Source organism: Rhinolophus sinicus, chromosome 14 (assembly GCF_057876585.1).
Source record: "Rhinolophus sinicus isolate RSI-liver-muscle chromosome 14, RSI-T2T, whole genome shotgun sequence".
Classification (NCBI taxonomy): Eukaryota; Metazoa; Chordata; class Mammalia; order Chiroptera; family Rhinolophidae; genus Rhinolophus; species Rhinolophus sinicus.
In genome coordinates, this window is record NC_142514.1 from 92,135,162 (window position 1) to 92,160,422 (window position 25,261).

General features: G+C 46.2%; 2 protein-coding genes across 5 annotated transcripts in view; one reads left to right on the forward strand and one right to left on the reverse strand.

Annotated features, from left to right (window-relative positions):
- Positions 1 to 25,261, forward strand: part of SLC22A23 (solute carrier family 22 member 23) — a 182,934-nt gene that overhangs the window by 132,517 nt on the left and 25,156 nt on the right. For all 3 annotated transcript variants that reach the window (XR_012497347.2, XM_019752356.3, XM_074335281.2), the window contains exon 5: positions 17,530 to 17,657. Coding sequence is in view for 2 of the 3 variants with exons in the window: in XM_019752356.3 (XP_019607915.3) it covers positions 17,530 to 17,657 (128 nt within the window). In the remaining variant the exon portion in view is untranslated. The remainder of the gene's footprint in view (positions 1 to 17,529; positions 17,658 to 25,261) is intronic.
- PSMG4 (proteasome assembly chaperone 4) overlaps positions 1 to 25,261 on the reverse strand; it is an 82,962-nt gene that overhangs the window by 23,438 nt on the left and 34,263 nt on the right. The window contains exon 3 of one of the 2 annotated variants that reach the window (XM_074335286.2): positions 6,753 to 11,248. The exons of the other annotated variant lie outside the window; for it this stretch is intronic. Coding sequence (XP_074191387.1) covers positions 11,148 to 11,248 — 101 coding nt within the window. The 3' untranslated portion in view covers positions 6,753 to 11,147. Of the gene's footprint in view, positions 1 to 6,752; positions 11,249 to 25,261 lie in introns of those variants that run through there. 2 annotated transcript variants of the gene reach the window in all.

Below are 25,261 nucleotides of genomic sequence, written 5' to 3' on the forward strand. Positions count from 1 at the left end.
TTTTAAAGGCCACTGTGGTAACTCCCATTTTCTTTATCACCTTCTTAATTACCATCCTCCTCCCATCTGCTGCAGTAGGAAGCTCTGCGCTCCTGAAGCCTCTGTTGTTTGACAGGATGAACTAGGCTGCTGGAGGGAGGGAGGGAGCTGCAGCACCAGCCAGCAGGACCAGCTGTTGATGACAAAGTATTGAAAGCCACTCACTTTCCTTTAATGAGCAGGTATTTATTGTGTGTACCCAGGGGGCCCAGCAGTGCACTTGGTACTTTGGAGTAACTGTAAGAGTGGTACATTAACAAGGACCATAAACCAAACTGTTTGGCACAAGGTCACCTAGACACAGGGTCTCGGGTTAGAAGCAGTAACCACAAAGGGGTAGAGAGTGGCTGAAGAGATCTTCTGGTCCCACTGGTGGGCTAGACTGACAGGGACCCTCCAAACACACATAGAGATGCCAGATAAGATACTACATCAGCCAAACATATACACAATGCTGAGCTTCAGTGCAAGAAAGGGGAATTTCCAGGGCCCAGACCAAGGAGAGCATTCAAGCAAGAGTGGACACAGAGGCAGCCCGCAGGACATCTAAACCAGAAGGAGGCCTGAGGAGCTTAGATTTTAACACCTGCACTAGAGGCTGGAGCTGAGATCTCTTATGCACTTAGGCCCCTTATGCACTAGAATTGAGCCTCTTAGATGAAGCTTGGAGTTAGACCTGTCAGTGATAACAGAGCTAGAAAATCTTTGCCTACCACAGGGACTCAACTCCAAAGCTGGCTGACTGCCTTGGACTATGGGCGGAAAAAGTTCACCCTTAAGGCATTGGAGCCTTGAAGTCTGCACCACACTTGGCTGTGTGTCCCAAATCCCAACCACTCTCTAAGGCTGAAAAATTAATGTATGAGCCAGGGAGTTCCTTAGGCTCTCAAGGTCAAATATGAAACCTCCTATGGAGAAGCCCTGGGGTCAGACACTCAAGACGCACATGGAAAAAAGTTCTTGCGAAGGATGAGTTCACAGGCAGAATTCACAGAGCCCATGGGGATCCATTACGAGGGCCAAAAACTATAAACTGAGAGTCTGCATCTTAGGAACTCTAGAAAATAGAGCAATCTGAAAGAGAAGTTAGTTCAACTAATTTATTAAATAGTAACCACTACCCCACACCAAATGCTATTCTAGATACTACGTATTCTAGATACTGCACAGAGATATGAGCAAATCTCCACTCACTTGAAACATACCTTACAGTAGGGGTGTGGGGCTGGGAGGGAACCCACTGACCATAAACCCATAGACAAGCAAATAACATGCTTTCAAGTAACCAGCACTATGAAGAAAATGAAATACAGCAATGGAGTAGAAAGGAACTAGGGTGCGCAGGAAAGGCCTCTCTGAAAAAGTGACATTCCAGCTGAGACGTAAATGATCAGAAAGAAGAATTCACGCAAAGTTCCGGGCGGAAAAGTGTTCCAGTCCAATGGGAACGATCTTTACTGGCTCTCACTTGGCTTTTTCTGGAAGAGGAAGAGGGCCAGTGTGGCCGGAACATGAGGGACAAGGTGGGGGCGAAAGACTAGCTTAGTCACAGGTGGGTCAGCCCCACATGGGGCCTGGAGCCCGATAGGTTTTATTCTAAAAGCCGTGAGGACACATTGGGGGTTTACGCAGGACAGGAAATTGTCCCGTCCGTGCTCTGAGAAGATCTCGCTGTCTGCTGTGTGGCTAATGGTTGTGGAGCGGGGGAAAGTTGGGGCAGAGGACGACTGGCTGCCACGCTCGTCTGTGAGAGGTGCTGTGGTGCCTGCGCTATGGGGTGGGCGGGATGGTCACCTGAAGAAGTCTGATCTGAGATATATGTATCTAGAAGTGGCCCCAGTAAGTCTTGCCAGTGGATCTCCTGTGGCACATGAGGGTAAGTGACAGCAATGACTCGGGTTTGGACTGTTTGCTGAGATGGGGGACAGGAGCTCCCTGACACGTGGGGGCCCATTAGGAATGGAACTTGAAGAGCTGGAAGGGTGACATAAGTGAGATCACTAGCTGAGGGATAGCTTTAGAAAGCGAGCTTTTGGATCTTGAGACAATGGGGAGCCACTGTGAAGAGCTCAGTGCCTTGATTGAAAGCACAGCCTGATTTAAATTGTAGGGTATATTATTATCTGTGGTGAGGCCAACAGAGCAGGAGCTGTGGCCACTAAGAACATAGTCTGTTGCTTAGTTCCCAAGAGGAGGGAGTGCACCAGGTGGGGGCGGGGGGCACAAAGGAAGCACTGGGGTCACTCAGGAGATGCAGGGAGGGGCGGAACTGTGGGCAAGAGCCTTTATTGTGGTTTCTTCCAGCAAGGAATGGGTGAGGCAGGGTGAGCAGGCTTAGGATTGGACAGGTCGAATAATTTCCATGGGCTCTAGAGCATAGGGCTGTCCCTAGTTGTCTGGTACCTGGTGGAGGGGGGTGATTTCGGCAGGGAAATAGTAGCCAGAGTGTGAGAGCCCCACAGAGCAGGAGGTGGGGGTGTGGGCTCTGAATCCGTTGGTTTGCATTTAAAAGATGTGCAGGCTAGTTGTTTGCCATCTCTAGGAATTGGTTGATCCTGGGAGAGGCAATCCTCCCTCCCAGAGACATCAGAAAATACAGGAAATAAAAAGGCATAATTAATATGTAGCCCCACAGCAGCTACCAGGTTACAGAATGCTCTTGGGTGAAATGAATCTGGGGCTGGAGAAGCCAGCCAGAAAGAGGTGGCAGAAGAAGAGGCACCCGAGTGGACTGGGTTTGAAAGAAGGTGTAGTGAGTACAGGTGGATTCTGGTTATGGGGAAGATGCGATGCCCCAGCAAGTGGAACCAAGATGGGAGATTGACATTACATGAGCTTCCTGAGGACGCTCCTAACTCCTGGGCCCAGGTACAACCAGCTATTGTTTTCCTATGGGCTTCAGAAGCTGAGTGGCCCAAGAAAACGGAAGGATGTGCTTCTTGGACGTTGGTACTCCAGCATGCTTTGCAGGGTCAAATTTCGACACACTTAGGGTTTTCAGGCAGGAATTCCCACCCGTTCTCAGGAATGTTTTTCGTTTTCCCGTTCCTGAATCCCAAGATATAAACTGTTTTCTGTTCTCCATGATTAATTTTTTCCACAAAGTGACGGTCAATACTACCAACTACCTGGATTCAAGGAGTCCATTTTCCCGATTTCCCGACCAAATTTTCCTGGGATTCGGGAGTGGAAAAGTGAAAAAAATTCCCGAGAAAGGGTTGGAATTCCCACCCAGAAACCCTGGTGATAAATAGGAAAAATGTCTAAGAGATACACTGTGAGTAGTACGTTTATTTCCCATGTGAGTATTACTGGCTTCAAGGAGCCAATTTTCCCAATTTCCCGACCAACTTTTCTCGGGGTTCAGGAACGAGAAAGTGAAAAAAAATCATGAGAACAGGCGGGAAACCCTAGGCACATTGTCATGGAGCACCAACAGAAGAAAAGAGGTTACTTGTGAATATTTTTTACCTGAATGTTAGGGCCGTCAGAGGCCCTAACATGTGTGCCAGTGTCTGAGACCCATGCAACCTTTGAACATCAGGATACCAGGGCCAGATAGAAATGCTCATTTGGTTATTTTGCTTGGGAATTTATTATCACTTAAAAAAGGGCAGCAGAATTTCAGTGCTAATCTAGAAGGAAGTCATACGGACCAATCCTTTTTCCGGAATAAATGTACGGACCAATCCTTTTTCCGGAATTTTTCCAGGGTCACAGAAAACAAAGGAGGGAGGGAACAGATTCAAGATCCAAATATAAGAGGAAGGGAGCATCTAAGAGAAACTGCTTGGATGTGCTGGGAAGTGGCAGGTGATGCCAGAATGGAAGAAGGGCTGGTTGGAAACTTCCTTCTAATTATACAGACTATACAAAAGGTATCCATTCCAGGTGGCTGCAGTCTGCTCCAGGACAGATGGCTTGCTGACAGTGCGTCCCTTGTGTCGGAGCCCTTGTGTAAAGCACAGCCTGGGTCCCTGCATTTGGGGGCCAGGTCTCTGTTGTTAGAACAAATAGGAAAACTGCAGGGGGGAAAATTAGGAAGGTAGTACATGGAATAGGTGACATCAGGTTTTCTGGGTCAGCTCACTGTTGAGGAACGACACAGGAGGGAGAAGGCTGCCCTCATGGTGCCTATCTAAAGTGACTTGGAGGAACAAATGGGAAGTAGGAATTCCAAGAGATGATGAAGATGTTAGTGCCACTTTCCCAAAATGTTGGTGCATGTCATCACCATTTCTTAAAATGTAAATCAAGGGAGCTGAGTACGCATGATTATTTGTAAAAACAAGTATATGCACATCTGCTGTGGACCCGGCTAGGACACAGTTGTGATGCCCATTCAATAAGGTCCCCAAAGAGGTCTCTCAGTGCAACATGAGAGCTTCCACCCTTCAAACAGTGGTTGCTGGGTGTCGGGCATCACTGCCCTGCCTCTTGGAACAGCTCAGCAAGGCAGCAGACACACTGTAACACATGCTGATTTGAGCATGTCTTAAAAAGTTAGGGACATGCTTTCCCCGAGATCAGCTGCAAGCCTCTACATGGGAGGCTGTATTAACTATAATACTCTTAGATTAGGTAGCAACAGGTGGTTGGTGGGATTATTCCTGTTTTTAGCAGGGGAAACCAGGGCAGCAAAAACTTTACCGAAACACTCAGAAGTGTGGGAAAGTCATTAGAAGCTGGTTTTCGAATGTCAGTGGCTCTTAGAGCACACATCCTCACCACCAGGGAACTTGATAGAAACACAAATTCTCGGACCCACCTCAGGCCAGCTGCCTCAGAAAGTCAGGGTGGGGCCCGGAGGTCTGTGGTTTAAGAAGCCCTCTAGGAGATGCTCATGAGCTCTCAAGTTCAAGAAATGCTGTCATATGCCAGGCTACCCATCATCGAAGAAAAAGCCAGACAACTTGCATATGGAAAAGGGACACTTTGAAGAAAGATGTTGTGAAGGAGACAGAGTCGGCTGTTGAGAACACACGCTTCTGGTAAGAAGAGGTTTCTCAGCTCTGTAGAGAAATGAGACAGATGGCCATCCTTGAAGGTCGAGGAGATAACATGCAGGACCCAATCCAGTTCCACTGCAGAGAGCAAAGCTGTCTTGATCATCCTAGACAGTAGAAGTCATAGAAATTCCTAGAACTGATGAAATAAGCCCCCCAAAAATCTCGGCACTGGATCTAACCATATTATCTGTTCTATGAGAACACAAACCCATATGCATGTACGCTTTGGAGTCTTAAATTATGGCTTGTGACCTAGGTTAATGGAAGAGAAAGTTTCCTTCCACCTTGCTTACCTGTCCTCTGCACAGCAGCAATGGGACGCCTTTCCAGCAGTGTTTGCTCTCAAACATGCCCCTGTGCCCCTGCAGGGCAGCGCTGGGTACAGTTTCTTAAACACCACCAGGACTTTTAACCAAGTTCCTAGTTAGGAAAGATCTCATCATGGACTCGCCTAACATGTGGGTTTTGAATGAACTGCTTTAAGAATGAACAGCAGACATGTTGGAGACGCGTGAAGATGGTGAATTATTAACTGCACTTTGTTCCGTTGGAATTTCATTCTGACAAGAGAAAAGGGCTGTTGGCAGCCAACATGATCATTGAAAGCATCTGGGAAAGCATTAAGAAGAAGATAACAAACCACATGGGAAATAACAAGGAAGTCAGAGAAAGATCAAGCTACACTGTGTAACTAGTATCAATTCCCCTAGTAAAAGATAAACCTTGAAACAGAGGAAATTAGAGTGTGCTGTCATAAAGAACTCACTGCGTGGAGGAGTAAAACAATACCCTTAGGAAAAAAGGTGTATGCTAAAAGGGATTTTAATTTTTAATAATTTCAAGAAAACACCATTGTAAAACATTTAAATGGCCTTGGGTTAAATATTCAGAAAAATAATAATTTGCTAACAATTCCAATATGTAAATGGTCCTAAATATCCCGGGCTCTTTTAAATATCATCAGAAATATTTTGGCCAGAATAATACTAATTTTTAACCTTTCTGAGGGTTTGCTCTGTCAGGCATTGCTAAGCACTTTCTATAAATGAGCCCGTGAAATACTCCCATGAACCCTCTGGAGCCAGGACTAGGACGGCCATACTATGACGGCCATCAGTACGAATAGAGAAACTAAGGCACAGAGAGATTGCTCACCATCCCAGACCTGGTACGTGAGGCCAAGGTCCGAAAGCCAGCGGGCAACTCCAGAGCCAGAAAACCACCAGCCTCTCAGCTCAGGTCACACATGGCATGATGCTGCTGAGCCCCAGAGATGGATCCAAAATGTTGGGCGGGGACGGGGGAGACCCCTGGGTCGCCAAGACCAGTATGTGCCTCACAGAGCTAAGCTTTTCACCCAGGAAGAATTTTCTAGTTCCTCTTTTTTATTTAGTATATTGTTTAACATTTACAAAACATTTCTTACAATAGTTGGGATATCATTACCTTCCCTAATAGGGGCTCAGTAAAAATTTAAGTGGATGAATTAATTTTGCTCTTGTCATTGTTGAATGATTTTATAAGACCCTTTAAAATTATGTGTGTGTATATATATATATATATATATATATATATATATATATATATATGTGTGTGTGTGTGTGTGTGTGTATGTATATATAATGTGTGTGTGTGTGTGTGTGTGTAAATTTCAGCAGTTATCAGCCTTTTTTAAATTACTTACACACATTTGAGGGACACATCTTCCTCCATCAAAAAAAGTTTTATTTCAAAAGGGGGTCAAAATACTACATTATTCAAACTCTATTACAGGTAAAATAGGGGCGTGGCATTCCCTGCACACCAGGAGGGAATCGGAATTCAATTTTACCAACAGTTAAGTCACACAGGAAATTGTTTTCCTCAAAGGAAAATGGAAGATGTGAATCATAAAAAGCATGTAGTCTCTGGGATCTTGAATAAATCTGCAATAATTATTTGTATAGTTAATTTTGGGAGACTTCTACAAAACTTAAAGCAAATAAAAACTATAGTCAAATTCAATTTGTCTCAAAATTATCTAGATGGAGCAATACTGACCAAAGGCAAAATATATAAATGAAAATGGTAGCCAACATTTTATTCATAAACATTGAATGAACAATTAAAAGTGAAATCAAAATATTATCTAAATTGGTGTTATGGTATTTGCTGATGGCATGGAATTTTAGGGAACCCTCAGGCAAGAGGCTGCCCATTTTCAACTCTGAGTATGCAGAGATTATGTAAAATAATAGGAACCCCTGTGGTCAACAAGACTGCTTCCTAGTAGAAGTGGAGAAGGGCCTGTGAAAGTGGGACTGGACCTAGCCTATGCTCTGAAGGCCAGTGTTACCTCTTTGTCGTCCCTGTCCCCATGCCTAGAATGAGCGCCAACATTCCATGTCACTACCCTTCCCCCCTCCCCTGCTCCCCCCCCCAGGAAGCTGGGGATTGCTTAAGGCCAGCTGGAGGACCGCTGAGCCCTGCAACCTCAAGAAGCTCATGCATGTGCATGCATGTGTTTTGTAGGAGTGGTGGAGTTGAGCCGTTGGCAGCGGCAGAAATTAGGTAGATGGCCCTCTGGTGACAGGTATCTAATGATGGCTGCTAAGTGGTTACCCCCTTGGGGGCAACCATCGTGTGGATGGACAGAGAGGCTGAGGGGCCAGCCCCTGTCAGTTGGCCTTAGGGACTCTGGCAAAGCACACACATCCAGTGTCACAAGAAGTGGGAGTCCTGGAGAGGAGATCAGATGGCCTCACTCAGTCATTGGGATTTGGTAATAAGCTGTGACTTTTTCTGTAGGAGTTGAGAAGAGCTGAGCATGGTAATAGCAAGAGGCCACTTTCCAGAGCCAGGTATGCGGTCAGGGTGGAACCAGCAGGGCCACCGGGATGATGAGTCAGTGAGTATGGCCTGGGTGGACTCCATCTCCTGCTGTGGGAGATGAGATTGGATCGGCAGGTCAGGAAAGGCTGAGTCCAGGGCAAGGTGGACTGGACTCCCTTGACAGGCTGCTAATACAGAGGTGCCAATAGAATTCCAGTTAGAAGAGGCTGCATAAACCCTTTGTTCCTTCTGCCCACTTACCTCCTCCATTTGTTTCTCAACATCTCTCTCTTTTTTTTTTGTAATTTGCAAAAATGCCAAATTAATTCCCCCTATAGCATTACATTTTGAATGTCCCATATGCTATATTCTTTCTGCGGCCTGATAATTGCTTATGTGGATAAACTACTAGTCAAAGGAGCAGACGGAGAAAGAGCACAGAAGGGAGAAAATGGGGAAAACTCACCCGGCTACAGAATATTTTCTGGTGAATTCCTAGCATTCATCTGTTTACAACATTCACTGAGGGACATTTTTAATTTATCCCAATTGTTACACATTCAGAGTTGCTCAATCTTTAAAAGGCTAGCTCCAAAGACATTTTAGGTACTGACTTCATTCTGCTTGGCCAAAACTTAGAGCTGCAATAGAATATTCAATTTATTGCCATGATCAGCATCTTTTTCACCTTTCAGAAGGAGGCAACAGTAACCATTAGCCCCTTGAAATATGTAAATCTTGATTGGAGCTGACTGAGGCATTGGTGTCATTCCACCCCCCTCACCAAACACCCGTTCTACAGATGTGGGGAAACTGAAGCCTCGAGGGTTAGGTGACTTCCCCAAGGTCACAAATCTGGTCTATAAACCCAAGACTCCTGATAGATTCCCTCCGTAATTTTTCTATTGTAGAAGTATGGAGCTTGCGTATATATCATTTTGATAAACAATAGAGACACAAAGTTCTGAGTTTATGTGACAAGTAAATCAGTGGGATGGCCAATTAAACTATGAGAGAATTCTTTGTTTTACAAAGAGATTTGCAAGAAGAGTTCATTTGCCTTAGGAAAACTTTGGGGTTTAACCATCATAAGAGCCAACTTTTATTTGGTTTCATGATACGCATACCTTCTCCCTAAATTACTAAGTTAACTCATAACTGAAATTATGAACTTGACTTTTTTTCAAGAGCTAATTCATATCCATTTGCTATCTCCTGAACTGAACCTACTTACCTTATTTTTTTTATAATACCAAGTAGAACTAAAGTTTTAAAAAAGATCCAAGTGAAAGTTTGCCTGCTAGAACTAAGATTATATTTATATTTTTGTAAGCGCTTTGAAACACAAACGTAAGATAGTCTCCCAACAGGTATTTAATTCAATTCTAGACTTGGATTTAGTTTTGTTTTTTTTTAATTTGGAGAATCTTTTCAGAATTTCCTATCCCTGTGATACTTGATAGAACCCCAAAGTGTCAATAGCTAGAAACACTACTTTAAATCACAAGCACCCTTCATGCAGCCTAAGATTTTTTTTCATATACTTATACATACATATTCAGGGAAACTTCATCTCTATAAAGCCTTAAAGCCTTTCATGATTCTTCTCCACCATCTGCACTGTGTCCTTCACTCTACATTGGGTAACATATTTGATAGAAGCTCTTATCCTGTAAAGCATTTATTAATCTACATATTTTTTTCTACTGGCAGGTTGAGCATTCTTAATAAACATTTATTTCAGGAATGATGTAATGTTGCATCACGTGAAGGCATACCTACACGTGTATCACCCTTAAACTAAATACTTCAGGAAAGCAGACGACTTGAGGATAAAATTAACAGAGTGTTAGCAGTTAATCTTATTTCCTGTCTATATTTTTTATGAATAAATGTTCTCATTAATTTAAAGAGGATAGATATGCTTTTAATGTAGAGAATTGCCAAGCTGGCATTTATCAGAGCAGGTGTTAAATGAATTAGCCTAGCTAGTATACTTGTCTGTGTCAGATCTACAATTGGGTAGAAGGAATACTTGATTTTATTCTTAAACGTCAAAGAAAAGGTATCAACTTCACAGTATTATGAAAGGATCATAGTATTAAGTTTTAATTACTGATTCTACTGAGTTACAGGTTACAGGGACAAGATGTAAACCAGATCCATGATTGTAAATCAGATGGGCTTGAGACTTAGCCAAATAATAGAAAAAGCAGGAGTCTAGACAAAGATGGGAAAGTATCAGAAGAAACATATTGCTATCAAATCATAAGTATCGTGGTCTGAAAGGCATGTGGTGAATAGGGGGTACTAAAGAGAGGAGCAGATAGAGTTCTTCTTGTTTGAATTGCACATTGACACTCAGCTTTGAGGGACAACCATCTAGTGGTATCAATTAGGAAAGTGTGGAAATTTTTTCTGTCTTGATATAGTAACATTATTTACCTGATACCACTGGTAAAATAGTTCCATGTAAATAAATTTTCCTTATAACCCTTTAACAATCAACACTTCATTGTAGCTATTTGGTGGGTATTTTTCTTTAAAAATTTTCTACTTTTTAAGCAATACTGTAAACATAGTGTGATGTGGAGAAAACTACACTGGTCTAGGGGTCTAAAGACCAAGTTCCAGATCTGCCCCTGCCGTTGTTGTTCCTCCCGGGAGGGCATTGTAGGGGCTCAGCGCATCTACTGTGTGCTGCAGGGCTGGGCTAAGTGCAAATCAGAGATCCCCCCGCCCCCCCGCCACTCTGACTCTGAAGTTTAGTTTTGTAACTTTGCCCTTTCTTGGTGAGTGATTGATTCAAGGGTTTTCATTATGGCATCAGGCATGTCCATGTTACAGTAGCGTGTCCCTTCCGAAGGGTCCGTGGTGCGTGAAGTCTTATACTTGCCTGATGGGGGTTGGAACACCTGTGCTTTCCCATGTTGGTGGCTGTCCTGCTGTCTTCCTGAGTCAGAAAGCCCCTCTCTGCTCCCAGCGCCTTCCCCATTCCTGTTTGTGGTTTGGTGCTTTCTAAACTAGGACTCAGGTTTGTGAGGGAGAACCTCAGCGTCCTTCTCTGAAGACAGTGTGTATTTTCAGTGGGTGGCTTCTGTAACCTCCATGTTATTCAGTCAGAGGCTTTCTTCACTTAATTTCTGATTCTTGGCTCTTTGTAGAATAATTGAAGCCACAGGAGAAGTGACCTGTACATCCATGTGGAGGTGTTATATTCCAAGTACTTGTTGGAAAATCATGTTGCTCAGGTTGTTCTGAGGTTGGATCACCTTCGCATTAGTGTCCTTAGTAGGAAGTTAGTGAGGTTATATCCGGAGAGGAGCTACTGCACACAGCACATAGGGGTGACAGTCTCTGGACCAGTGGGTGGGCAAATGTGTGGCAGTCTGGAAAGAAGAAAATTTTTGAGAGTGAAACTGGCATTTTTCACTGAAAATCGGCGCAATGTGATGTAGCTGAGGGAGCACTGAGATACATGGTTGTGTGAGCGCCCACAGTGATTGGAAGGATCCACACCCAGCAGGTGAAAAGTGAGTCCTGGTACAGAGGAGGGCAGTGCAGGGGGAGGGCTTGTGAATTCTCTGGAGTACTTTAATTTTTAGGTAGAGAATGGATTTATCTGTGATTTGCCTAATTAAAAATGAATTTCGCAACCAGACTTTGACTCCAGTTTCCTGAGCTGTAACTCTGTGCTGATGGCGATCCCACTTCTGACTGTTGCCAGGAGGATGACATCAGGGGAACCAGGCAGAGCACCCCCACACAGCCCTGCTCCACGTGGGCAGTTGGCAGACACCATATGTGTTGTCCATGTGCAGCCCCACCATCGTCTATCAGAAATACGTGTCGAACTCTTGTCATAGTCTCTGGCTACTTGGCTCAGATAGTCAATATTTCTGCAGTGCAATATCTGTGCTACATGAGGAGGAATGTCTGAAGGCTTAAGACATTCCCATCCATTCAGTCTTGTTCTGCCTCCAGTGAGTTCAAGCCAGTTCAGGTTTCATTGCCAAGTAAATTAAGTGAAAAGGCTTTTGGATTCTGGGATTGTGAATAAGGGATTGTGAACCTTCTAACCATCCTGAAAACATTTCGGAGAAGACCTCAGGACAGACCTGTCTTTTGCCGTGGGGTGAGAGGTCCATTAGCAGGGTGAGATGAGACTTCTGCCCAGCAGTGCTCCTCGTTTGCCCTTACTGTGTGCCTTGCTTCCTGCAAGGGCTTTAGGACTGTGCAGGAACAGTAGAGACTTTTAGTTTTGCCCACATCCTTTCCACAGAAGCTCACTGATCAACCAGCTTAGAGCAATCACAGCCTGAGAATTTCTCAAGTCAGGCTGCCTACATTCAAATCCAGCTCTGCCACTTTAATAGCTATGTACTTGGACTTTCTTTGCCTCAGTTTTCCCATCTGTAAAAGAGGCATAATAATAGTACTACTACATAATGAGCTTGAAAAAATTAAATGCTTCCAGCTTTTGAAACTTCCTGTTTTTCCGTTCACTCCATAGATCACTTCCTTTCCCCATGGCCTGCTTCTAGCAGCCACTGCAAAGCTATCTCCCAGAGAAGCCACTATGGCTCCTATGCCTGGTTACCTTTCATGGTTGCAGAAGTCATCCTCAAGGTCACTTTCTCACCATCCACACATGAGTGTCACCAGGCAAATGTGGCCTCCAGCTGCCTACAATGATCTTTTGTTTTTGTTAAAAATGATCGATTTCTTGAAGGTTCAGTTCTGTTCCTCCCAGATCCTGGACCATTGGCTGGCTTTTTAATTTGCATGGTGTTATTACATTATGTACTTGTCAAGAGAGGTTTCATTAAATTCCCATAATGTGGCCACACTCCACATAATCCAAACTACAACAGCCAACCCTGGGGTTTCTCATAGGCCATCAGTGCAATGAGTTGTTTATGACTTCGCAGCAAATTTAAATATGTGGGGGACATTGTGAAACTTTAGTATTCCATGCGTGTGCCCTTTGGGTTTGTGGCATTCTGCAACACCTAAGAAAGCATCACTCGAAGAGTATTTCCCAAGCTTCAGTCATCTGAGTGCCATCTAGGCATGTGGGGTTTCTTTCTTTATCCACTGCGGTGAAGAATGTGGGCTCCTGAGTCAGTCTGCCTGAGTTCAAATCTAGCTCTGCCACTTAACAGCTCTGGGATTTGAATGATGTCCTTAAACTTTCTATGCCTGAGTTTTCCTCTCTGTGAAACAGAGATGATATTACTACCGTTTAACAAGCTTGAAAGAATCAAACATGGGAAACATGTAGAAGAGTGCCTAGTGATTGCGTGCCGTCTGCCACTGGAGGCGGGGATGTGTGGCTCATGGGAGTTTGCCCGTTATCTCGTGCCCAGATCTCCAGGGAGAGCCCTGCTTCTTTCCTTCGGTTTTGTCCCAGTGGGATGGCTGCTCATCATAGTCCGTAATGTGCAGGACCCTCCACTCCCTGGGTCCTGCCTCTCTCTCTCCTCTCCTCATGTCTTCTCATCTCACATCTAGCATCAGGTGCTAGCAGCTTGCAGCTGCCCAAACCTGACATGCTGTTTCATGGCCCTCTGCCTCCTCTCTGGATCCTGTCCCCACACACACCCCATGGAACGCTATATTTGACCTGCTCACCTCCCAAGACAGCCCAAGCATATGCCACCTCTACAGAGCCCTCCCTGGCACCCCTATAGCACCTTTCCTAGAACCATCCACTCTCTTCTTTGGCCTGCCATTGTGTCTCCTACTGTGCAGGATTCTATGCAAATCACTTGAAGAGAGAGGAAGAGAGGAGAGGAGAGGAGAGGAGAGGAGAGGACTTTGTTTACCCATTTATTTACAGAGATCTCCTTCTATAAGACTCTTAAGTTCCTTGAGGTCAGGGATGTATTTATTTGGGATGTATTTGTAGTGACAATGCTCAGTATATATTAGAAAACAAATAATTTGGTGACTAGATGAATGTTTGAATTCCAAAAGAGCCCACACCCACTTCTGAAATCCTAAGATCACACCATGTATTTGTGAATGGTGCCATTCTTGAAATCTTTTCTATAAGCTTTGCAATTCTCAGATTCTCTAGGAAGAAACTCGCTCGTTGTCATTTCCCATAAGGGCATTTATTTCTATCAATTTTTGGTTATCAAAACTCTGTTGTCTTTAAGCACAATTTGGGAGTGACAGAAATTAGTGATAGAGGATAACAGGCCACTGCTGAGCAGGGCAGCACCCTGAAGCCTGCAAGCCCGTGCACCACCGGGCTGCACGTGATGCCTTCCCTGTGGGCCTCTGCTCTCTGTCTGTGGTCTCAAAACCTGGGAAAAAGAGACTCCTCTGAAGGTCAAGGCTCTGTGGGTCCTGATGAGAGGTGAGCGTGAGCTGCTCTTCTCGCTGGGTTTTAATGCCTAGACTGATGGAATTTCAATAACAAAAATGGCTGCCTTTTATGCATAATGCAGGGATTTTCCTTGACAACAAAGTGACATTAGATACACATGGCCTTGTATTTTCCTGGAGCCGTCGCTTCCCATTCAGGGGTCAGCACTGTTCATAGTGAGCACCTCATCATGGTTCTGCACCGCCAGCCCTGACACCGTTGGCAAAGCTTTCGGGGAAATCGAGGAAGAGGACTACAGCTTGCTGAGAACATAACCTAATGTTCTGCTGTGGATGATGTTCCCTTGCTCATTTTCTGGCCCTGCGCGTACAGCCCTGGATGCCTGGGGTCCGCCCCGCCCTGCCCAGGGCTGAGGTGCAGCTGGGGCTCCTCCCCCTCCTGCCTCTCTTCTCTGGGCCTCGTTCTTTACCTGCATCACATTCATTTATGGTCTTGATTTTCAAAATCAATTCCCTGCTGTGGAGTTAGTTTCATAAACATTTGATTTAAATTATTTTTAAAGAACTCAAAACTTGCATGTGTTGTGTACCATATTTTATACTTCAGAGACCACCTGCAGAACAACTTGGGCTGTCAGATTACCATGTTAACTGGCTTTAAAAAGATTCTCCTAGAGTGGCTGGGTATATTTGAACTGCTCCTAAATGTTTCTTGGTGGAGAAGGCAGCAGTTCTGCCATGGTGTTGGTGATGTGGCCGCACACGCCCCCCCCACCCCCCACTGGACAGCATGCCATGGTCCGAGTGGCTCCCTGGTCCCACACACAGAACACAGCCAGGTGGAGCCATCTGGGCTGTGCTCTGCCGCTATGCCCAATAGGCGTGTGTGATGGAAGGTGGCCTGTCATGTAGTCAGACGTCATATGGGGTTTTATCTTGAACCTGGGGGCTCTTCTTGGCTGTCATGAGTGTGTGTGGCCAGACCCGCCAGTGTTGCTCATAGAAGTGCCCCTGATGAGCACCTCGGTTCCTGCCATCACTCACTATGGTGTCTTCTACTCAGAATGGCCCGGGCACAGAGGACTCTGCCCAAATCAGGACTTAAAATCTACAGTCAGAGGAGCAGAGTACCCTCTTCTCAACAGCTTTATCAGACAGATTAAAGTGGAGAAAGTACAACACCAAGAATAGGTTTGATTTAATAGTTGTGTACAGAATCCTGCATGAACAAATGGAAGATACACAAAGTTTGATCATGCCTTGTGTCCCAAGGAGTCCTAAAGAGGCCAGTAATGCAGACTGTGTTTTCTGATCAAGATTTAATAAAGTTAAAAATTAATGAAACAAGATTGCAACCTACCACTACCCCCATCTCAAAACCTATAATCTTTGGAAATGTTTTATAATGTATATATAATAGATATGAAAAAATTCTGATAGAAATCACAAAATATTTGGAATCAAATCACAGCAAGAACCACTTATCAAAACTTGTAAAATGTAACTAAAAGGATACTTAGATGAGAATCTGAAGTCTGAAATGCATATATTAGAAAGGAAGAATTAAAGTTAACGATCTATGTGTCCATCTCAAGAAATTAAAAAAATGACACTAAACTCAAATAGATCAAAAAGATTCAAATAATGTATGTGAGCAGTATAGAGGTTGGCACTTCTGTTAGGTTATTTCATTATGAAGAGAAAATCTGATAAAAATATGGCAAGATGTTAATATCTACATAATATTGTTGTCTGTTATGATATATCCTGATTGTTTCTCTTCGCTTGAACTTTGTTACTCAAAATTAATGTGTCAAAAGTACAGGCCAGTAAAACAAACATTAACTTTGATTACTTTTTTTAAAGTCAGTGCCTACAATTTGAAACCTATGCCTCAGTGACTTTCCAATTGGGCTCCCAGATGAAAAGACATGAGACTTTCTAAGCCTATCTTAGTGCGTGGGCTACGTCTCCTCTGGGCCGGCACACAGCCTCCTGCACTTCGGTGCAGCTGTGTAGGAGGGTGGCTTTGTAAGTCTTGAGAAGTCCCCCAGGTCTCCAGCATGGACTAACAGCCAGATCAGACCATCCCAAAGGTACCACTGAATTCAGTGGGAACCTGCCCAGCTGTTTCTGCAAAATGCAGTCACAAGCAAGTAGAAACTTATTTTTGTTCAAATAGGTGAGAGAGACAGCAGTTAGTAGATATCATTAGTGATGTGACTTTGAAATAAAAATTTACCACTGATAAAGTGTTCCGGCTTCTGGATTACTTTAAGGAGAGACTCTGCAGAGCTGGCAGGGCAGGTGTTGGTGGTTACCATAACTTCTAATCAGTGTCAGTCATGACTCCTTGACACGATATAACTGAAATAAAATACAGTGATGACTGAAGCCCTGGGCTGACAAAGGCTAAGACTGTCATCCTTAACTTTGATTTCCAGTTTTTGCTCCTCCCAGTCAGGGCGCCGCGTTTTATATAATGAAGTTGTAAGGGAACACAGCCACACCAGTTCCTGTGCGTGCTGTCTGGCTGCTTGCATACAAAGCAGAGTTGAGGAGTTACAGCAGAGACCTTATGGCTCACAAAGTCTAAAATACTGGCTCTCGACTTTTACAGAAAATGTGAGCCGACCCCTGCTCCACACAGGCATATTGTTCTCTGTCACGGTCTTATAAATATTGTCATAAATGGAAACTTACAAAATGCATGGATAATAAAACACTAGCTTTTTTTCTATTGGCACTCTGCACAAGATTTTATCCTAAAAGCAAACAAACAAGGAATCTGTTGCTACTAAAACCTGAAAACTACTGAGTTATGGCATCATCTCAGGGAGAGGTGACAGCAAGATGAAACTGATTCTATAGGAAAGTCCCGCGAAAGTCAGTCTGCAAATCTTCAAGATCTGAAAATAATTGTCAGGTTGCTAATATTGGGGGCATTTTCTAACTTAAAATTATCCTATTTTTTTGTGTGACAAGATATAACAAAAGCAGCCCTTCAATGAATTGCTTACACAAGCTTTTGAAATCCATGGTTATTTCTAAAAGTATTCACACACTGGTTTCTTGATACACTAGTTGGTAGCATGTTGTTCCTATCTGCACATTTTAAATATCACAATTTTTATACTTTCTAAAAGAAAATTGGCATCATTCCAGTGCCCACAGTCTTATCGCCCCTGATTGGGCTAATGACAGTCCTGAGCACTCACTGGCCCTGCACAGCACACCCACTCCTGCAAAGTTCACAGGGCCAGGACATAAGCCACACTTCTTGATGCCCTTCAGAATCCGAAGACATTCACCAATTCCCTTTGTATCTTTGAAGGGTATTCCCCGAGTCCCTCCGGTGGCTGATGGCTACCCAGCAGTTTGAGTCTGCAAAGAAGCTGATCCTTCACTTCACACAGAAGAACTGCATGAACCCTGAAAGTGACATCAAAGGTGTGATGCCGGGTGAGTACAGCCCAGCGGCCGGCCCCTCCAGCCTTGGGAGAGGAGCCACCTGTCCTGGACCAAGTCACCACTGAGCAGTTCCCTGATGCTGGCATTGGTTTTGTTTTACCAAGCAGCTGCCCTTGCTAGCTGTTTAATTTCCTGTGACAGTTGGTCTGCAGCGAGGCTAGAAATGTGGGTGAATTGAAATTCTCTCCACCTTCTAGGTAATGAATCTTTCCTGATCAAGTCTAACACACTGTGAGGCCCCACATAGCCTGTCCAAACCCAGAAGTGAGACATGAGCCTAATATGCACCTGACCGTTAAGGGAACATTTGGGAGGGGTAAAAAAGCCCAGGTTTGGCACACAGCTCTGCCTGCCTGCCTGCCAGGTTTAAATGCTGGCAGAGTTCTGGCCAGGAGTGCAACTGGCCTTCACTACCTCTGTTTTCCCAAGTATGACCTTCAGAGAGCTGCCATTGTTTGTCATGACCTATTTGTGGGGCAACTGAAGAGGTGGAAAAGTGAAGTATTTTCATATATGGGTACTTGATGGAGTATGTATGTATCAGGAACATTGCATCACAACCTGATTGGAGCTTTCAGGCTAGGGACCCATAATATCCCCAGGAGGTTGTTAAAATCCAGACTCCTGGGCCCTCCCTGGCACCCAGAGATCCTGATCCAGTGGTCTGGAATAAGACCTAAAAACTTGCAGTTTTAATAAGCATTAGAAGAGATTCTGACACGAGATGCTCAGAATTCCTTTTGAAAGCCCCTGGTAGACCAGTTCCAAGCTCTGACCCACTACCCCAACCTGAAGACCTGGTATCGATGATACTATTGTTACAAATTTCCCAGGAAGATAATCTGCAGGCCCTTGTCCCAGAGAGACATGCACATTTCCCCCGTGATCTGACATTCTATCCCACATGTATTTACTAAACGCCCACCATGTGGCAGACACTGTTCTAGAGCAGAGAAGGAAACAGGCAAAGCCTTGCTCTCGTAGAGATTTTAGGCTATTGGGGAAAGGCAGACAATGACCAATTAAATGTATAATAGTTAGCAGGGATGCATGCTGTAATAAAATGCCACAGAGTGGAGGGATAGAGGGTGGTGGTGAGTGACCACCACCAGAGGGTTGGGGAGCCTGTCTCCAAGATGACAGGTGAGCAGACACCTGAACAAAGTAGGAGAATGTACCCTGCAGGTCTCTATTCTCAACAGGGAAGGAATACATGGGAAATCTGAACCTGGGAAGGCAGAGCACTCTGGCCAGGAAGGGCTTCTGGACTCGCCTATTCCATGGTTCCTACACAGGCTGTTCGTTAGACTCCTGATTCAGAAGACCTGGGGCTCAGTGTTACTAGAAGTTCCCCTAGATGCTGCTGCTGCTCAGCCAGGACAACGTCCCTGCATTAGCCTATGCCTATAACCTGGTAGATGAGGACAGTAACACTAAGCCACCTCCACCAGTGGGGCAGGCATGGTCGGCCGAGCACTTCATACAGGCAGAAGAGTTCAGGAAGCATAGAGCCCTTGTTGGAATAAAGAAGGACGTGAGCCAGGTCTGCTTTACATGAAGAACATTGAATGCTGGTGCTTTGCACAGGCTTCTGGGGTCCCTTTTTATCTAGTGACAGTGGTGATAAATAGGACGTTTACATAGTGCTTGTACATCAGTCACTTTTCTAAATAACTTGCAGATAGTAACATATCTAATATTTAATCCTAAGTGCTTGACACATATTAACATGTTCCTTCACAACTTGCGTCCTATGAGGGAGGTACTATAATTATCTCCATTCGCAGCTGAGGAAACTATGACATAGGGAAGTTGAGTATCTTGCTGGTGGTCACACATCTAGTAAGTAGCTGAGCTGGGACTTGAAACCAGGAAGTCCAGCCTGGCTTCCCAGTGCTGTTTCTGAGAGATGAGACAGAGATACTAAGGGGATTGTATGTAGAGGAATGAGTACTGAATTAACTTTTCTCCTTTTGGGCCATGTTTCCTGATTTTGGAATGCCCAGCTATCTTCCCCAAACTTCTCCAGTCCCCATTCATGAGGAGATTAACTCTCTTAAGTCTTTCAGTGTGATTTTTTTTCTGGCATTTCCCTAATTAAATCACACACTCCACTTCTTTAAGGTTAAAATATTGTCTAGGAAAAACTTGTTTTCTCAATGCAAATTACACTGATTCATTTCCCTCCTATTTTTAGAAAGTGGTATTAAATTTTTTCCCTCTTTCTTTGCTTGTGTTTTACTGGTGTTTATGTCTATGGTGCCCCAGCAGGAGGCTGGGGGAAAGTAGCTGGCACATGTGACTTCACCCCCCTTGGGAGGGTACTCACAGCACCCACTCCTGGGGGCTTGCTTCACATCTTCCCTTGGACCCTGCTCACTCCCAGCCCCAGCTGTCATATGTACTGATGGCCGCATCACGGCAGAAGCCGGCCGAGTGCTTGCGGGGAAGGCAGGTGTCTGTTTTATCTGAATTGGATTCGTTTTTCTGCTTGGAGTCTTCCCATCATGTCGGCTGATCCACCTGCCAACGCATTAGTCTATTACTCCACCTCTTACCTCTCTTGACTCCATCCTCACTGCCTCCCTTCCCTTCACATCACTACCTGCTCAAACACTCTTTAGTGGCCTCCCAGGGCTAGATCCCCAAGTCCTTCAAGCCACTCTGAGACCCTCGCTTACCTCTGCCTGCCTCTCACAGATGCTCTGGCCTGTGCTGGGCTTTCAGAATGCACCAGGCACCTCCCCTCTGCAGGGCCTTCCCATTCCAGTCCTGCTCTCATTTGGCAGCTCCTTGGAGACCAGGCTAGCCCGATTCCCCAGGCCCAGGCCAGCCCTGCAGTGATACGCCATCACAGTGCAGGCACTTTGCCCCGTTACCCGCATCCAGTTATAACAAATGGTTTGTGGAGCTTAGGGTCTGTTGCTCTATGTCTGCAGAGCCGGGTTCCACTGTTTCCTGACACTAGCAGACCTGACTCCTAGGAGGCAGTCCATAAATGTCTAGTGAATAAATGAATCTTGGTCTCCTGTGGTCAGGGCTAGGGCAATTTCTCATGAGAATCAGCTGCAGTTGCTGGCTATGTCACCTCTGGATAGAAAGTGTCTCAGGTTTGGGAGGTATGGGGCACTCCTACCCTGTCAGTGCATCCTAGCCTTGGATTCAAGTTAGAAGAAAACTTCACGTTCCAAAATTTTCCATCCCCTTTCCTCTTTTAAAGCAATCTTTGGTTTATCTTTGAACATGGCAGATTTTCTCAGTGGAGTTTGCAGCTGAATTACTGTAGATATGTGGATGTTCTCCCAAATATCATTCTCACAATCTCATTCCTACAAATGTTCACATCACGTGATGTGTCCAAGCACTGACAGCTCTCCTCATATCATAATTCCCAAAATTTGAAGACTTACTGCAGGGGTAGTCCTGCTGGTTTCAAATGCAGATGGCAGCTCACTGTACAAAGGAATCTTGGAATAAGAGCTGCACTCAAGCCCGTCCTCCTAATAATTAACACAAGCAGTCACTGGGCAGTGACCCCAAAAGGCATGAGGTGAAACACTTTTCATGAATTTGATCCTCATCAGAGCCTTAGGAGGTTGATAATCAGATCATCCCTGCTCTACGTGTGAGGAATTGGGGCCCAGAAAGGCTAAGTGTTGGGGAGAACTGCTTCCCTATTGCCCCATTCCCTCCACGTGAAACCCCGAGGAAGGAAAGTGAACTCGCTCCCTTCTTTTTTCCCTTGGTAGTAAGCTACATGCAGGGAGTGGGTCCTGTGTCATCACATATCAGGCCCTCTCTGGGCAGCACCCCAAAGAATCCAGGCTGGCCCAGCCTTGCCAGGATGTGCCAGTGAGTCTGTACGATGCAAGCATCCCAACCTCAGGCCCTTCCCAGTGATCCAGGGTTGATTTTGCCCTCACTTGCCTCACTCTGTCTTGTCGATCTGTTCGGAACCTGAGGTGAGAAGAGGTTCCAGATATCAGACTACCTCACAGTCCCCGGCATTAGGTAACTTGTCCAAAGTCACATCACCAGCAAGTAATAAAACTAAGGTCGACCCCAGCAGGCCGACTCCAGTGCCCTGGAACTAACCACTGCGGCAAGCCACTCCTTCCCGGTAGGAGGCTTCCCCAGCTGCCTTTACTAAGGGACTTACAGAGGTCAGAGGTGCAGGGTGACTTGTGGGAAATTTGGATAGATGTTGGAGAGTGGGCTGTCTGAGGTAACTTTATGATAAGATCCCTGTACACGCTCTCAACTGCTGCTTGCTTCTAGTGCTAACTCATTCAATTGGCCAAGTGCCACCATTTCTAAATCCATATGTGAGTGGTGAGGGCCACATGGAAGAGACAGCAGGTCCTTCTAAAGTGAACATGGCCTCAAGCCACTTCTTTGAAGCTTTTAATACCTGCATTTTGTGATGAATCTTGTAGGGGCGGATGCAGCCCCTCCTCCTCCTTCTGCTCCTCCTGCTCTTCTTCTGCTCTTACTCCACCTGCTCTTACTCCTCCTCCCGGAGATTGTCTCCACCTCCTGCTCCACCAGGTCCTCCTCCTCCTGCTCCTCCTCTTCCTGCTCCTCCAGATTCTCCTCCTCCTCCTCCTGCTCCTCCAGATTCTCCTCCTCCTCCTCCTGCTCCTCCAGATTCTCCTCCTCCTCCTGCTCCTCCAGATCTTCCTCCTCCTCCTCCTGCTCCTCCAGATCTTCCTCCTCCTGCTCCTACTCCTGCTCCTCCAGATCCTCCTCCTCCTGCTCCTACTCCTGCTCCTCCAGATTTGCCTCCTCCTCCTCCTGCTCCTCCAGATCATCCTCCTCCTGCTCCTCCTACTCCTGCTCCTCCAGATTCTCCTCCTCCTGCTTCTCCTACTCCTGCTCCTCCAGATTTGCCTCCTCCTCCTTCTGCTCCTCCAGATCTTCCTCCTCCACCTCCTGCTCCTCCAGATTCTCCTCCTCCTGCTTCTCCTACTCCTGCTCCTCCAGATCCTCCTCCTCCTGCTCCTCCAGATTCTCCTCCTCCACCTCCTGCTCCTCCAGATCTTCCTCCTCTACCTCCTGCTCCTCCAGATCCTCCACCTCCTGCTCCTCCAGATCCTCCTCCTCCTGCTCCTCCAGATTCTCCTCCTCCTGCTTCTCCTACTCCTGCTCCTCCAGATCCTCCACCTCCTGCTCCTCCAGATCCTCCTCCTCCTGCTCCTCCAGATTCTCCTCCTCCTGCTTCTCCTACTCCTGCTCCTCCAGATCCTCCTCCTCCTGCTCCTCCAGATTCTCCTCCTGCTCCTCCAGATTCTCCTCCTCCTGCTCCTCCTACTCCTGCTCCTCCAGATCCTCCTCCTCCTGCTCCTACTCCTGCTCCTCCAGATTTGCCTCCTCCTCCTCCTGCTCCTCCAGATTCTCCTCCTCCTCCTTCTGCTCCTCCAGATCTTCCTCCTCCACCTCCTGCTCCTCCAGATTCTCCTCCTCCACCTCCTGCTCCTCCAGATCTTCCTCCTCCACCTCCTGCTCCTCCAGATCTTCCTCCTCCTGCTCCTCCAGATCCTCCACCTCCTGCTCCTCCTCCTCCTGCTCCTCCAGATTCTCCTCCTCCACCTCCTGCTCCTCCAGATCTTCCTCCTCCACCTCCTGCTCCTCCAGATCTTTCTCCTCCTGCTCCTCCAGATTCTCCTCCTCCTGCTCCTCCTACTCCTGCTCCTCCAGATCCTCCTCCTCCTGCTCCTACTCCTGCTCCTCCAGATTTGCCTCCTCCTCCTCCTGCTCCTCCAGATTCTCCTCCTCCTCCTTCTGCTCCTCCAGATCTTCCTCCTCCACCTCCTGCTCCTCCAGATTCTCCTCCTCCTGCTCCTCCAGATTCTCCTCCTCCACCTCCTGCTCCTCCAGATCTTCCTCCTCCACCTCCTGCTCCTCCAGATCTTCCTCCTCCTGCTCCTCCAGATCCTCCACCTCCTGCTCCTCCTCCTCCTGCTCCTCCAGATTCTCCTCCTCCACCTCCTGCTCCTCCAGATCTTCCTCCTCCACCTCCTGCTCCTCCAGATCTTTCTCCTCCTGCTCCTCCAGATTCTCCTCCTCCTGCTCCTCCTACTCCTGCTCCTCCAGATCCTCCTCCTCCTGCTCCTACTCCTGCTCCTCCAGATTTGCCTCCTCCTCCTCCTGCTCCTCCAGATTCTCCTCCTCCTCCTTCTGCTCCTCCAGATCTTCCTCCTCCACCTCCTGCTCCTCCAGATTCTCCTCCTCCTGCTCCTCCAGATTCTCCTCCTCCACCTCCTGCTCCTCCAGATCTTCCTCCTCCACCTCCTGCTCCTCCAGATCTTCCTCCTCCTGCTCCTCCAGATCCTCCACCTCCTGCTCCTCCAGATCATCCTCCTCCTGCTCCTCTTCCTCCTGCTCCTCCTTCTGTTTCTCCTCCTCTTGATCCTGCTCCTCCTCCTCCTACTGCTGCTTCCTCCTCTTTCTCTTCCTCTTTATTTTCCTTTTTGCCCCCACTTTCTTCCCCGTACCTTCTGTTTTGGTCTGTTTTTGTTTTCATATCTTTAACTGATGATTTCCCCATTTCACTTGGAATGTATTAGTAGTGTGCACAAGTATAAAGGCAAAGCCAGTTACTTTCACACCCCAAGCCAAATGCATGCAGTGTCCCTCATTGTGTGTGTGTCCCTGCATCTCTCAGGCTGGCCTTGAGTGGTCTACCACCATATTCTCCCTCTGCTGTTCTCTTGCAGCATAGTTTGGCCTCTCCCCTGGATCTCTAAGCCACAGAGAGGTCATGACACTTCCAGTGTGTCTGTAGGGACTCCTCCCCTTTCTGCAATCAGTGTTGTGAAGCTGGGACAGTCTGGGTCAGCTGGAGCCCTGAAAGCCACACAGCGCTTCTTATATTTGGTCTTCATAACAGTTCTTTGAGCTGGGGGGATTGTCCCACTTAACAGATGAGAAACTGAGGCACAGAGTAACTTTCCCAAGGAACTCCAACAAAAAGGTTAAAAGCTGGGACTCTGCTGGGGTCTCAGACCCCTTGCTGCACCCAAGTTCAGGAAAGAAGATCCCACCTAGCCAGGCCAGTGCCCGCTGGTTGTATGTCACAGGGATCAACTGAAATGCAAGGGCGCAGGGGCAGAGAAGGGCTGAGGGTGAAGTAAGAGGTGCCTGGCTTGTCGAAACTAAACAGGCTCCACTTGTTTTTCGTTTTGAAATTTTTCTGATGGTTCTAAATCAAGTGGGTTAAAGAGTTTGGCCAGAGGAGCAAGAAGAGGAAAGATTTTCACAGTTGTTTCCTTGATGTTCAGAGTGTGGTCAGCACTCAATGCCCTTTTTTACTCCTATTATTTCTGTGTGCAAGGACTTTAGAAAGTCCCTGAGATTTCTGATTTCCGTCTAATAACAAGAGAGATGGAAAGGCCTCTTTCCATCACTCACCTATTAAGTTACCATGGGGAGGGGGGTCTCAGAAGTCATCTAGTGTTTCCTATAACTCACAGCTGGTGGATTTTTGTCCCAGAAGAGCAGACCTAGTGCTGAGCAAGTTTTATGTTGTTGTTGATAGGCTAGTAATGTGTGTAACAGAGAAAATATCAATAGCCCTAGATAGGTTAATTTAATTC